Source organism: Thermobia domestica, chromosome 14, assembly GCF_964235325.1.
Source record: "Thermobia domestica chromosome 14, izTheDome1.hap1.1, whole genome shotgun sequence".
Classification (NCBI taxonomy): domain Eukaryota; kingdom Metazoa; phylum Arthropoda; class Insecta; order Zygentoma; family Lepismatidae; genus Thermobia; species Thermobia domestica.
In genome coordinates this window covers 77,064,771-77,079,625 of record NC_137467.1, presented here as the reverse complement: position 1 = coordinate 77,079,625, position 14,855 = coordinate 77,064,771, and the positions used below count along the sequence as shown (strand labels likewise).

General features: G+C 35.5%; 1 protein-coding gene across 4 annotated transcripts in view; it reads right to left on the bottom strand.

The window, feature by feature from the left end:
• Positions 1-14,855, bottom strand: part of Ube3a (ubiquitin protein ligase E3A) — a 98,994-nt gene that overhangs the window by 60,625 nt on the left and 23,514 nt on the right. For 3 of the 4 annotated variants that reach the window (XM_081738605.1, XM_081738604.1, XM_081738606.1), the window contains exons 2-3: positions 9,866-10,058; positions 5,443-5,722 (exon numbers count right to left, since the gene is read on the bottom strand). In XM_081738605.1, coding sequence (XP_081594731.1) covers positions 5,443-5,722; positions 9,866-9,973 — 388 coding nt within the window. In that variant the 5' untranslated portion in view covers positions 9,974-10,058. The remainder of the gene's footprint in view (positions 1-5,442; positions 5,723-9,865; positions 10,059-14,855) is intronic. The other variant, XM_081738607.1, reaches the window with a different exon arrangement.

Genomic DNA, 14,855 nt, shown 5'->3' with positions numbered 1-14,855 from the left:
CTAACTGATCACTTACATCAATAAAGGACTTGCCATTATTGTAATCAACAATTGCACTAGGCTTTCTAATTTCTAATCCACGTTTTTCCGTCACAGTTACTTCTTCAGCAGAATGAGCTGTAGATAACACTAATACATCTCTACTGTCTTTCCACTTCAAAACCGTCACACCTTCCTTGGTTTCCTTACCCAGAATATCACCCTTCTTCAGTTTCTCTTGAACAACATCGGGTGGCAAATATTTACGGTTAGACCTAATTGTACCGATTAGGTGTGTATTATTGTCAATTGCAAGGTAAGCAAGAGGAACACTAGTGTAATAATTGTCGGTGTATAGTCGCCGTCCTTCACCAAAAAGATCTTTTACAAGATCGAAAACAACTGTTTCAGGAACTGACATGTTATTGGACGTATTTATATTTCCAACATACAGCGAAATGTTCCACGTATAGCCCTTGCTGGCACACACTTTGAAAAGTTTCACACCATTTTTTTTTTTTTTTTTTTTTGAAGGAATGTACTGCCTAAACGAAAGTCTTCCTCGCCATGGTATCATCGTTTCGTCAACACAAATTTTTTCTCCTGGTGTATATATTTCCTGGAATCGTGAAATTAGTTTTTCAATGATGTCCCTAATTTTGTGTAACCTATCATTTGGAACAGCGCGTGAATTGTCTGCGAAGTGCCACAGTCGAAGGAGTAATTCGAATCTGTTTCTACTCATTACTCGTCGAGGAAGAGGAAAATCGTACAAAGCACTAGTGCTCCAGTAGTCGGACAATTTTGGTACTTGTACCAAGCCCATCCACCCTAACAGACCAAGGAATTTTTTCATTTCTTCACTGGTGATAGGCTCCCAATTGTGAAGTCTAGAATAATGCGGGCTCACATCACTCTCCAACATAACTTGTGTTGCATAAAGGTTTGTTTGATCGACCATTACTTGTATTATGTCATCATTTATGAAGAACTGAAAAAAATCTTGAGGTTCACTTAATGATAACGTTGCCGCCAAATCTGGAACTATTCCCGCTCTTCCATTGAATTGAATATTGGGTTGCTTACCCCTTGGAATGTCCCAGAATAAGTTACTGAAATCACGGCGAGTGTTCTGAGAGTATCCGCTTGCTGGGCTGTAGCTTCTTCGTCATTATTATCACTGTCTCGATGATCACCACAAGGCGATTGACTCGAAGATGATGTGATTTGTAGTCTCTGGTTGTAGGAAGTTGAACAGTCATCACAATTCTCGCTTGGAAGATACTCAGGGTCCTGATCAGAATCGTAATTTAGATCCTCACCACTCATATCACTCAATTCTTCATCGTCGTGAAGGTAAAGTCTAATCTGGTCCTCATCCATTTCTCACAGGAAACATAGAACAATAATATTCACGACTCATAACAAAATTGCAGCATAAACATAGCATTCAGTTGTTTTTATCACTGTTGCAAAGCCATGTCATAAATAGTTTTCATTGTTGGAAAATAAATCTTCCTATAATAATTGTCAGAGTTGAAATTTTTAAAACTTTTTTTGTGACAAAGCACAGGGAGTGGGTACGGACAACATTTATTTCACCAATATTTGAAATTAATTGGATAATTACAAACAAAACAGTGAAAATATGCTATAAATAATACAAACTTTTGCGTGTATGAAATCGTATACACGTGGCGTACAAGGTAAAATTTCAACCCTGCGCCGCGTGTATAAGAATGCATACACATACAAAAAACGTCAACAATGAGTTTACCGTTCATTGTTTTGAAATGTTATGTATATATAATTACTTTACATTTGGTCTGAAAGAAGAAAATCATATTGGCCCAGAAGAGGTATATTTTGAGTAACACAGTGGCAGTCAATGTGTTAAAAACCATGAAGCACTTAATAATTAGTTAAAATCAATTTTGAGACAGACTGTACCAATCAACGCTCCAGGGGAAGCAACAATGCTCAATACAACATCGTTGTAAGACTATAAGTTTCTGTCGTTACTTCACAGTCTTACATAGTACAATAAATTTAAAACTTTTTTTCTGTCCTTCATATGAAATTGTGATTTTAACTAAATGACAGAAGCTGAGTTCATTGGTGAAAATCGAAATGTTTCATCATGGCTAGTTTTCGTTGAACAGATTACTGCATATTATACGTAGTGGTTTACATGTATTTACTATATAATACACGCTACCAAAGCTATGATACTAACATTCCATTTTGTAGGAATCCACTTTAAAATACTATGTTTGTTCGTTTACACTTGTAGGCATCTGGAGTCTCTCTGATAACAGACCAGCAATACTCAGCAAGCATACTTTCGGTTCATTTTCCATTGTGGCTCTCTTCAAATGTGGCGATCCTGATGAACCGTTCTTCGTATTATTACTCATTGCGCCGAGGTTGTGAGGAAAGAATGCAGATGTGAGCACAAAAAGTGTAATATTAGATACATGTTGCATCTCGGCTTCAACCTTTGTATCTCTTTAGTGGGTCTATTAACATTCTCTGTATTAGAGTAGAATAGAAGTGCTAGCATCTCGAGGTAGACAAATGAGTACGCAAAACGAAGGAAAGAGGAATATCTGAAATTTCAAGCTCTCCAATTTTATACATATCCACATTACATATAGTACACAGTTAATACATATAGTCACAAAACCAAAGTATATTGAAGTAATTTTAAGTTTACAATAATTCAAGTCATTTATTGTTCAAGTACTCTTCCAGTAATTTGAAGAGATGTATGAAGTGCACTGGGTATCCAAACTGCTGGGCCTGAGTATCCAAGTGTTGGGCCTTGGTATCCATTTGGATAGAAAAAGGTATCTTAAAAAATGCCCTGTCCTTCTGTACTTCCATACTGAATTCGTCTGAACTCAAACTCTTCCACAAAATTTGAATGTCTCGTATGGAGATCTTAGGGGAGCACCCCTACCCTTTTTTCTTCATGTGTTAATTATTTTAGATGAACAGCGTTCACACACCAAATTTCACGTCTCTAACCATAAGGAATTCCGAAATATGAACTCTTATTGTTAAAAAAAAAAAAAGCAACCCCCTATTCTTTTTCCTTCTTACCTCTTTTTCCCCCTTTTACGCGACAAATATTAAAAAAAAAAAAAAAAACTGAAACACGTGTTTCATTATTTAAATAAAATGTCTACATAAAATTTCATGTCTCCAACGTTAAAGGATTTTGAGATATGGCCACCTTATTATAATTCTTACCCCTTTTTCCTTCTCAATCCCTTTTCTTCTCTTCTAAGTCATATACCACAAAACACAGAAATATGTGTCTATTTTAAATGAGAAATCCATGTATCACATTTCATGTCTAACCTTCAGATTGCCACATAAAGACATTTTAATTTAATTGCCACCCCTATCTTTCCCTTCATTGTCGAATTTTAAAATAATGGTACTTTGCATCGTAAAGCCTATGTACTGTCCAAATTTCAAGTCTCGAGCTTAAGCAGTTTGGCCTGGTCGTTGATCAGCAACTTACTTACTCAAGATTACTTATTTTGTATAGAGGGATAAACTTATCTTCTGCACACCAGTGGTTCCGTCGCGGCACAGTTTGAAAATGGTTGAATTAGTTTGTATTACAGATCTGCTTTTACTCTTTCGCTACCTTTGGCTCTAAAACTATGAGCTTTTCGACGTTATCTTCATCGTTCATTTGTTGTGATGAATATCTCTTGAAACTTTCTGACACAGCCACGAAAACAACCAGAATTTATATAAAGTAACTGAAAGTAATAAGCTTGGACGTGGAATTTTATTTCATGAGATTTGAAGTGTAAAGAAATCAATCTATATTAAAATACAACTATTGCTGCATCTCAAATAATTTGCTTGAAATTTAGTAATCACATTTTTAAAATTATTTCGAAGATCATATTGCAATAGAAAAACCTCGAAATACAATTGAGACAGAAAACTTGGCGGAATATTCTTTGGTTGGTAGACGAAATAGAAATGTAAATGAACTTCTATTTTTACCGAAAATAATTAATTGTCGGTAGAGTATTTTTAACAATGTTGGCATGTATCTAGAATATACAGGGTGTTACAAAAATGTGTCACAATATTTTGGGAACAGATTCTTCACACCAAAATAAGAAAAAAGTTCATATGGATCTGCGCTCAAAAGTGGATAACTTCGAAGTTATAGGATGCCGAAAACATGAAACAGTGAAATTTAAAAGTCCATGGCTCCACTACTATGGGACCTCGACCTATCGTAGTCGGGTCAAGACATCACTGAGGAACTGGTATGTGAATTATGCAAATATCCATATTTAAGAATGCTCCAGTACTTGCACTTTTTTTTTTTCTGAGATAGGTGGAGACTGATCAAATACTCCCAAACAGCCTCTCTAAAAATAATTGTGCAAGTACCGGAGGTTCTGAAAGATGAATATTTGGATAGTTCACATACTAGTTCCTCAGTGATGTCTTGGCCCGACTACGATCGGTCCTATTGTAGTGGAACTATGGGCCTTAAAGCTAATTTTTTCACGTTTTCGGCACCCTATCACTAAGAAACTACGCATTTCCTACCACAGATCGACATGAACTTTTTTTCTTATTTTGATGTAAGAAATCTATTCCCAAAATATTGTGACAAATTTTGTAACACCCTGTATAAATGCTGTTTACTCCAGCTTTGTAACTACGTGTATCTTAAATAAACATAAAATTTCACTAAGCAAACACTCATACTATTCAGCTGCAGTTTCGCCAAAATATCATTGCCTTCTTCACACAAGTTATCATTTCATGTATCAGATAATGCCTAATGAAGGCAATGACACACTGCCGAAACCGTAACAAGTGTTTGCTTTAGTCAGATTCTACTTTTATGTAAGCTAGAACTGCCTTCCATCTACTGAAGTGCCTGCATATTAATGATTTTAAATATATTACAACTTTGTCGAATCATCTTCGGAAAAAAAAAAAAAAAAAAAAAAAAAAATTCGAAAGTTCATAGAACAAATATTACAAAATTTCAAGTCTTAAGTTTCTGAATCACATGCTGAAGAAAATCCGAGAAACAGAAATATGAAAAAAAGGAAGAAAAGAATGGATACCTACAAAATATCTTAAATTTACTATTAACACTCAAAAACATGAAAACGTGTATAATGAAAGTGAAAAGGGAGGTTAGAGGGGAAAAAGCAAACAACAGAGCAAGGCATTTGGGATACTGTAGAACAGAAACAAGAGTTGTAGATAAAAACTATATTTTGTTGGAAAGTAATGAATAAGTTTCCTATCACCATGAATAGCTGAAATGATGCGTGAAGATAAATGTTCCTGAAATGGAGCTGAAGCTTATTTGTCTGAGACATAAGAGTGCATTTGTGTGCTTTTATATTTATTTCCTTTATATTAGACCAATTATTGTGCATCAAATTACACAAAGGTTACCTTGTGTTGTAGCTGTCGCTTGGCTTGACCCTTTAGGAGTAACAGGTAATAAGGTCTCTGATTTATTGCAGCCATGTGAAGCTGCAGGATTAGATGGTTCTGTTCTACAGCCCTTTTTGCTAGTAGACCTGCAATTTTCACCAGCTGACAGGCAATTCTCACCCTTTGTTGAAGACTGTGTTTTGGGTACTTTTGGTGGTTTAGCGTCGCATAACTTGGCTTCTCTTCGCCACATCTGAATCGCCTGAGCTGCGGCCTGGTCCGGTGTCAATTTTTTCACCTAAGAAGTTAAAAAAGATATTAAGATTAAAATTATACAACTCTACGATGTAAAGTTCAAATTTTCAGAAAACAAAAATGCAATTTTCTTCAAGTCTTTCCTACATTTCAATTCAACGTAACTTTTTGACGAATAGATATATTTCTGTGAAATAAACATTTGTACTGACAGCAATATTTTAAAATTTTGCTTTACAGTTCCGATATGACGGAAGTTCATCAGCCGGGTGAGTATATATGTAAGGGGGTCCCGGGTCTGTCAACCGGGCGGTGCGGGTTCGACTTTCGGTAGGGGTGGGAATTCTTTTTATTTTACTGTGGTTTTAATGATACATATAACAGGGTGTCTACTAAAATTCTAAAATGAAATTTCGTGACTTTTTCTTTATCAGACTATAAAATTTCTTAACATTCTCAAGAGCAAATTTGGGCGCGAATTAGGCCGAATTTTCATGCATGCGATAAAAGAATGCTTTGCGATTTGGTAGCGTCTAAAGCCGAACACATGAATGTTGACGTTCTATAGAACAACATTTTCTAGTCTGTTCTTATATTTGTACAGATAAAAAAATCGTGACCCAAAAGCCAACTTTCGTGACTTTTTCTTGACTTTCATGACCGTTTTCTGATTTCGTGACATTCGTGACCGATAGACACCTGTATACAGAAAATGTCGCAGTCTAGAGCAGGAATTTGGAAGTGAGTGAATCGTCCACAGATGATCCATACTATGGCCTACAAGGTCACCACATCTGAATCCGTACGACATCTGGGTGTGGGAATATGCCAAAACGGAACTGTGCACGGATGGCCTTATAGCGATTATATCTACAGTAACGGGAGAGCCGTTCTGGGTTTCAAGGACAAGATTGCACGAATTCAATGATGAGAATGTACCCAGTTTCAGATGTGACAATAAGGACAACAAATTTAGTGTTGTCAGGTAAAACTTCATTATATAAAGATAGCTCTGTAGTACAAACTTGATTTCATTGAAAGATCTGTTAGTTACGAAGTTATAGTGGAATTAAATTTAGGAAGACTTTTGGAAAACTCTGTATACTACATTTAATTTCATGGCTTAAAATAGCTCTCCGCTGGATCCAATCTACGCCAAATCAATTCAGCCCAGCTTGCTATTAGTCGCTATATATATATATATATATATATATATATATATATATATATATATATATATATATATATATACACACCAGGGAAGCAAGAAAGTTCGTGCGCTTTTAAACTATGAAAGAAAACTCAATTACAGGATTTTTAACGGTTTATTTATTCGGCAAAATAGCCTCCATTTGCTTCTACAACCTTTTCCCAGCGCTCAACAAGCTTGTAAATGCCAGTTTTGTAGAATATTTGTTCCCTAGACTCGAAAAACTCAGCAACTGCATTTTGACGTCTTGTTCAGTCTTGAACTGCCTGCCACGCATAAAGGTGTCCATGGCCAAGAATAAATGGTAATCCGAAGGGGCGACATCTGGGGAGTAGGGAGGATGAGGTAGAAGCTCCCAACCAAGTTCTGAGATTACCTCCAGTGTCTGTTTTGCGGTGTGAGGGCGCGCGTTGTCCTGGTGATAGAGCATACCTATTCTGTTTACCAGTGCTGGCTGTTGCTGGGTCAGTTTGGTGGCTACCGTTCTCAGTTGTGATGAGTACACATCTTTAGTAATTGTCTTAACACGTTCCAAGAACTCGTAGTGCACGATACCGTTTGTAGTTCACCAAACACACAGCAAAACCTTGCGTTGATGGATGTTCGGTTTTGCAGTCAAAGACTTCGGATCATTCGGTGATAGCCAATGGTATGACCGTTTTTTATTGTCATACATGACCCACTTCTCGTCACAAGTTAATATACGGTCCAAAATTGGACAGATTTTATGTCTCGTCAACAAAGATGAACAGATATTCAGTCTTAGAACTTGGCTCGTAGCGGTCAGCTGGTGACGGACCCATTGACCCAGTTTCCAAGTCTTCCCCAACTGATGCAGACTTACCCGAATGGTTTCCCTGCTTACCTCGAATCGGTGAGCACGTTCCTCACATTTTTGACTGGAATCATCTTCAAAAGCGGCCTTCAGGTGGTCCATATCCACTGATTTAGGCCTCCTAGAGCGAGGCTTATCTTGCAAGGTCTCGTCACCAGTTGAAAAGGTCTGGAACTATTTTTGTGCTGTACGTTTACTTATTACACCCTCGCCGAACGCAACACATATTTTTCTAGCCGCTTCTGCACCATTTGTCCCCAATTTAAACTCGTAAAGCAAACAAGCTCTAAGAACTTCATTTGACACTGACATGATTACGAGCGATTGCCACACTAACAATTGCGTTGTTTTATTCACCGTGGCTGAAGCGTCAATGAATAAGCTTTCCCAAACAGTCAAAACTTTCATGCTACAGCGATAGATGTCCCCGCAGCAGCCAAATGGACGCGGGAGTGGTTAAAAAGCGTACAAACTATCTTGCTTCCCTGGTGTGTATATATGTATACTCTTTGATTCTAAATCTTATTATTCATGTGATATTCAGTAATATTTCAGTAATATGTACACCGTATTTATCATCATCACTATCTCTAAGCTACAGAAAACTAATATCCACTTCAACATCATTTTCATATTATTTCAACATACAATCTGTGTCATAATTCAAGGTCAAAGCCATATAAGTAACACCGTTTTGGTGTTAATTAAACACTCCCTGTGTTAAAATTCAAGGCCAGACCACCAGATTAACACCGTTTTTGGTGTTAATTTGACTCCACTTCTATGTTACTACGACACCTATTTCGGTGTTGAAACAACTCCGTGTGTGGTGTTGATGTAACCATTTTTCTATGTTGGAAAACCATGTGGTGTGCATGCTTACGCTTACCGAAGATTCTAATTTTAAACTAAGAATAATAAACTGAAAAACACTTCATATAGAAAATCTTCATTAAGTTTTTGTCGTCCTCCCCAATATTTATTGTGAAATATTTCTTGATGGTGCGAAACACAATCTTCACCAACATCTTGTTCAAAAATGATAGGAAACTCTTACCTATATTCTTTTAATATGTTTGCCTCTTAATCGTAATTCTACTTGTTTTCGCCATTTTTGAAGCACAGTCCCCGGTGTTGACTGGTGAACTCTAGTGCAGTGTAGATGTGACACAGTAATACGATGTTGTTTCTCGCTGTTGGCATCTTTCTTCAGAAACATTATGAAAAACAATTGAAAACACATCGTGTGGTTTGCATATTGAAATTCTGCGTATACCTGGATTTGTTTAAGTATTTCTATCTACTGTGCTTGTCTGTAGCTTCAATTCATAAGCCTTTATGATTAGATGCCCAACATATTTGGCAATCACGCAGAAAACAACACCGAAGATTCTACACTTGTGTTAATTCAACACTCTGGCTGTGTGTCATTTTAACTACCGGCATTTGACACACAACTCCAAATGGAGAGTGAGTTGTTGTAACCCTATTTTAACTCAATCGTGTTAACACATAGGAATGTCGTTCAAATAATAACGATTTTTTACAGTGTACAGAAGAACTAATTTAGTTCAAGTTAGTTCACTACGACTTGTATTAGCTTAAGTTAAAGAAATACAACGACTTAATGTGCATATCAGTAAGAAAAGTGAATAAAGATACGAATTATTTCAGTCCACTTTCGCTCTGATCCATTTATACATAGATAGATACCAAAGATATTTCTGATTTCAATAAATACCTCTCGTGTGGTTTGTCGACCCCCTCCCAAAAAAAGTACAACATTTCAATGTATTTTATCAATAGTGAACATTATTAAAACGAAACAATATTTAGATTCTTTCTTTGATTGCAATTGCATAATAATAACAAACTATAAAAAAAAATCACAAAAGAAAAGTTTATAAACTTATATATATATATATATATATATATATATATATATAAAGTTGCTTTTGTAGTATAATCTCTCTGATTAATGAATGGGGAATTCAGGTCTGAATATAACACGAGTAATATACGGGGTTAAACGTGATAACCCACAAATGTGCGTTCATCAAGATTTTACGAACACTTACACTTTTACGAACATTTTTCGTTTTTGGTTTAAACCAGCCAACCCTGAAAACAACAGAACTTACCTTCCCACTTGAAGCACAATTTTCATTATCACAGTCCGGATTACCGCAACCCTCAATAAGCTGATAGAAATAACGCTCAATTAATTTTTTGGCGGCTGCTCTCTTCATATTGTCGCTGTCGGTGACGAAAAAGTTTGTGGTTGTTGGCGAAGCTAAATCAGTTGCTGACGATGCTACCGAAGAGTTAGTAGCACTGAAGGAAAGAAAGAAAAAATAGTCAGGGTCTTGATTTCAAATATACAGAACTACATTCATAATCTATACCAGGGATGCAAATGAGCTACAAAATTTTACTAGCCCACATCCCACAATAGAAGTCATTTACTTAGCTTCGGTATGATATTAAATACTCGCCCGCACCGATGAAGCACTCGCTCCGGGAGAGTGATTATTTGCATCCCTGATCTATACTAATCCAAAATTTTAATAAAATGCGATGTATATGTGTGTTAAGTATTAATTTAAGTCTGATGTTGAAACATTTACCAATGTCCTCATTTGGAATCTAAAGATGGCTATAAATTATCTAACGCCATACTTAGGTTCCGAAAAACTGATAAATAGTGAAAAAGGTATGTGAAAACCGGATAATTACTAGCTTAATAACAAAAACTAACAAATATTAATAATATAATATAATTCCAATTTTACGTTCCCACATTTAACGAAAGATTACTTTGATCCCGAAAATTAACGCTATATACATAATGTACTAAAATCTACTGTTTTGTAACTTTAAAATACAGAGATTTCTTACTAATTTTAATAAATGATTGTAGGATATTGCTTATTGCTGTTATATTTAGATGCGCCAAGTTTATGAGAATAATTCAATGGTTTTAGTGTTTTTGGTAAAAATTAACAAATACTAATTTAAATGCATTTTAATTATTATTGAAACAAGTTACATAGAATTGAAAGAAGATTATAAAATAATAAATATATAAATTATAATTTATATCAAATTAAGCTTGTCGTGGAGGAAGATTTCCACGCACCGAACTTTTTATGTGTCGCTTTTTTAGCATAAATTTGTACCTCCATTATAATAGGATAATTTGATTGCATGAGCTGAGGTCCATCCTGACAAGGTTTTCCAAATTTCGCGATTGACTAACTATGCCCGTTCTAACTGCCCAAATGATTGACCCTTTGCTTACTATTCGTTTAGTTTAAATACCTCTGGTTTTTGGCTTTCCACCTGTGTAAGTTCCTTATTTTGTTTTTGTATTTTGTTATTTTTACTTTTATTTTTAGATTTCACTTCCTTGAAAGTGAATTTGTTTATGGAACCTCAGCCTGTTTCTTTTTATTTTTAATTTCACGTTTTTAATATATATATATATATCAATGTGTTGAAAGTTACATTACTCTGCACTTACGAAAAAAAACGTATTAGTAAATTTTCCACATTTAATGAATTGCGGAGGAATCATTATTAGTAAGCAGGGGACCCAATTGATATACAGCTCACGGTACAGTCAGTAAGTCCACCGTATATGAGTATTTTGATAACTATGGACATTACTCTAGCTCCTTCGTAGCTATATGGTTAGTAAACGCACCAAACGCGGGAGACCTGAGTTCGATTCCGAGTGAGAGTACATATGGGTCGGAACCCATGTTAAGAGATATAGATCCAATTCTCACATAACCTCACTGCTGAACAAGAGGCTGGATTCCAATCCGATCAATATACCCTCGGTATGTTTGTTCATAGATTTGCTGTATTTGTATTATTTTCCTAAGCTCAAAAATATTAATGTTATTAATTCCTTTTCATCAGATTTTTGTTAATTCTTACTTTAGATTTCAGTACAGTACAAAGCATTTTTGAGTCGTAAGAAGATGAAAACATTTATAATGTACGTATATTTTAAAAGAAATAGCTTAGATCCAGTGGTTCGTTTTTTAACAACCTGTTTGAAGCATTAAATATGTTAAATATGCAATCATTTTAAATAAACAATCCTTAAAAATGCAAATCAATATCACTCAGATCTACTGATTAAAAGAAAGTGTTGTATTAAAATCTTACATTATAAATATTAACAGAACTTTTTATGATGAGCATTTTTCTAATACCAAACCCCTATTTAGTGTAAAACCCACTTAAGGAAAAAAAATCCCAAAAGCTATTCGCTGCATAGGGTTTACACCGTAATTAATAAAACTTAGCACTTACTATGTATTTACACTTAATTACTTGCTACCCCTTAATTACCAACTACTGAAGTCCTTAACTGGAAAATCTTGTTACACCAAAATATAAAATGTTATCTTGTACTTTTCTACAGAACTGAAAATTGATGGGGTAAAAAATTTAAACCAACAGGGTTATTGCTCTTGCAAAATTTTTGAAAGTGGAGTAAGGCTTCTTGTGAAAACTTGTATGAAAAAATTACTGCTCTTCTTTGAGATTCACAAAGTGGAAGACAGCTTTCTAACACAAGAGAAGGTTAGAAAGTTCTTACCTCCACTATGATAGAGATGTGCTATGAATCTAAAAAATCTGCATAATTGTATGTTGATATCTCTAATATGTGTGCTAACCTGTGTCTTTACAGAGCCTGTTGAATTAATGTTACACCAAGAAAACTAGGCGGCGGCATTATGTTGGGTAAAATCGACTACCGAGCTGTGATTAGGTTGCTCAATCAAGGAAAACTGGCACAACGATACATGAAGAGACGGCAGCTGTATATGGTGAGGAATGTCCATCTTATGATAAAGTAAAAAGCTACAACAGAGAATTTAAATGTGGTAGCGCAAGTCTACAAGATGACCCAAGAGAAGGTCGTTCCTCAACAGTTATAGACCTAAAGGTGCCGGCAAGCAAAAGTTGGGCAGCTAGTGCTTAAACTATTCGTTGTTTAGCTAGGAAGGTAAACATTAATAGATGGTCAGTTCACATCATATTACACGACACTCTGCATATGAGCAAAGTGGCAACAAGGTGGGTTCCCCATCGCTGACATTTTTTTCCCCCTCAAGAACAGCAACGTGTACAATGGACTCATACCACAAGGACATTGATCCTTTTGTAAACAAATTATTGGCTATGGGTGAATGCAGAACCAGAAATCAGTGAAATGCATAAAATATGGGTTCCCCATGGTCCAAGAACCTCTTTTAAACTATGTACAAATGACAAAGTGTGGGTGCCAATCACTAAGGTTCGCCGGAAACTCTCACCCACAGAGTTCACAACTCTTATAGGTCGTACTTTCAATATCAGTACCGAACTCTGTAAACAAATTAGTCAACCGTTTACCTCACTGATGTCTTAACAGCAGCGCTATAGGCAGAAAAGAAATAACAGAGGCGTTTCGTTTTTTGTACAATCCGCGGCAAAAAACCTGCAACATGAGCATATAAGTTTATTGTGAAATGACGAAGTCTTTTGCTCCAAAATAAGTGTACACGGGAGGAGGCCGAGGTTTATCCTGGCGTGATTCGTTCCACTTAGACGTTATGTTCATTCCCTGTGTTGTTAGGCGTAGTTTCACAATAAACTTACATCCTCGTGTTGCAGGTTTTTTGCCGCGGATTGTACAAGATATAATTCATAAATTATGCATACTTTACCAAGTAAACATTGCTGTCGTGTTATTTTGACTTTTGCTACAAATTTTATATCCACTCCTCATGGCGCTTCATGATATTAAGTCCCACTGAAGAAGAAACTTATAACTCAGAAACCACTCAAGTCTCAGTGATGCAATTTTACCGACTTGTTACTGAACAACTATAATCTATTTTGTGCAAATTTGAGAATTTTCACTTGTGTTCTTCCTGAGATATTTGATGGTGAAAATACAAGATTTTCGAAAATTTGCACTGTTAAAAAATTCCCAAAAAATTAAGTATATGGTTCTCAGATCTGAAACTTGTTTGGGACGTTGTCTGCTATCTAGTCACTTTGTAGACAAGAAATTGAAGGTACGTCTCATTTATTTTGTTTCAAAATGTACATTCCAAAATGGCCATTTCTAGGTTTCCAACTGCAATGTTCGGAGGTTTTTTCTTTTGCCGTTCTGAAGTATGTTTCAATGCGTACAGAACACAGAATGTTATCCATTCCATTAATTTTCATATGGTTTTGGTTTGAACTCATTATCTTTAAAAACTGAAAAGTTACAGCGTTTAACGAATTCCTCCGAAAAGTTCAAAATACGTTCAGGCGCCTATACAAAATGGCCTTACAAACAAACCTCCGCGGCTAAAAAATAAATAAATACCCTTTTCAACTCCCTAAATGTGGTACAATCTTAGGTAAAAAATTTTGTCAGCAACGTTTGACCTGGAAACTGGTCTATTTCATTTGGATTGCCCCATGCGGTACAATACCATTAGCGTTCAGTGAAAAAAAAAATCGATAGGACTCATTGAGTAGAACTAAATGATACGTCAGTCTAAAATCTCATGCGTAGTTTAAGAAAATCGAAGAAAACAAATTATTTTTGAAAATCTAAACATTGATCCTGAACGACAATTATGCCATCGATTAAGGGATTGGTGCTGATGTACATTCTCATGACGTTTTTCGTCATAGCACTAACGAGATGACAATACGTGATACGGTTAACGAGAAATAGATCACAATAATAATATTTAAACAACTTTAACTTCTATTTAGCTAAAATATTATCCAGAGACAAGAGACATATCAATTGGTAGATCAAATCAGGCTTAACAAAATGACATGCTTAAGCAGGGTGTCTACTAAAATTCCAAAATAAAATTTCGTGACCTTTTCTTTCCCAAACCATAAAAATTAGTAACATTCTCAACAGCGAATTTGGGTGCGAATTGGGCAGAACTTTCATGCATGCGATCAAGACGTGCTTTGCTTGCGATTTGGTAGCATCTAAAGCCAACCATAGACATTTTGGTGGTGAATTTTGACGTTTTATAAAACAAAATTTTCCAGTCTGTACTTGTGTTTGTACAAATAAATAAATAAATAAATAAATAAAAATAAAAAAAG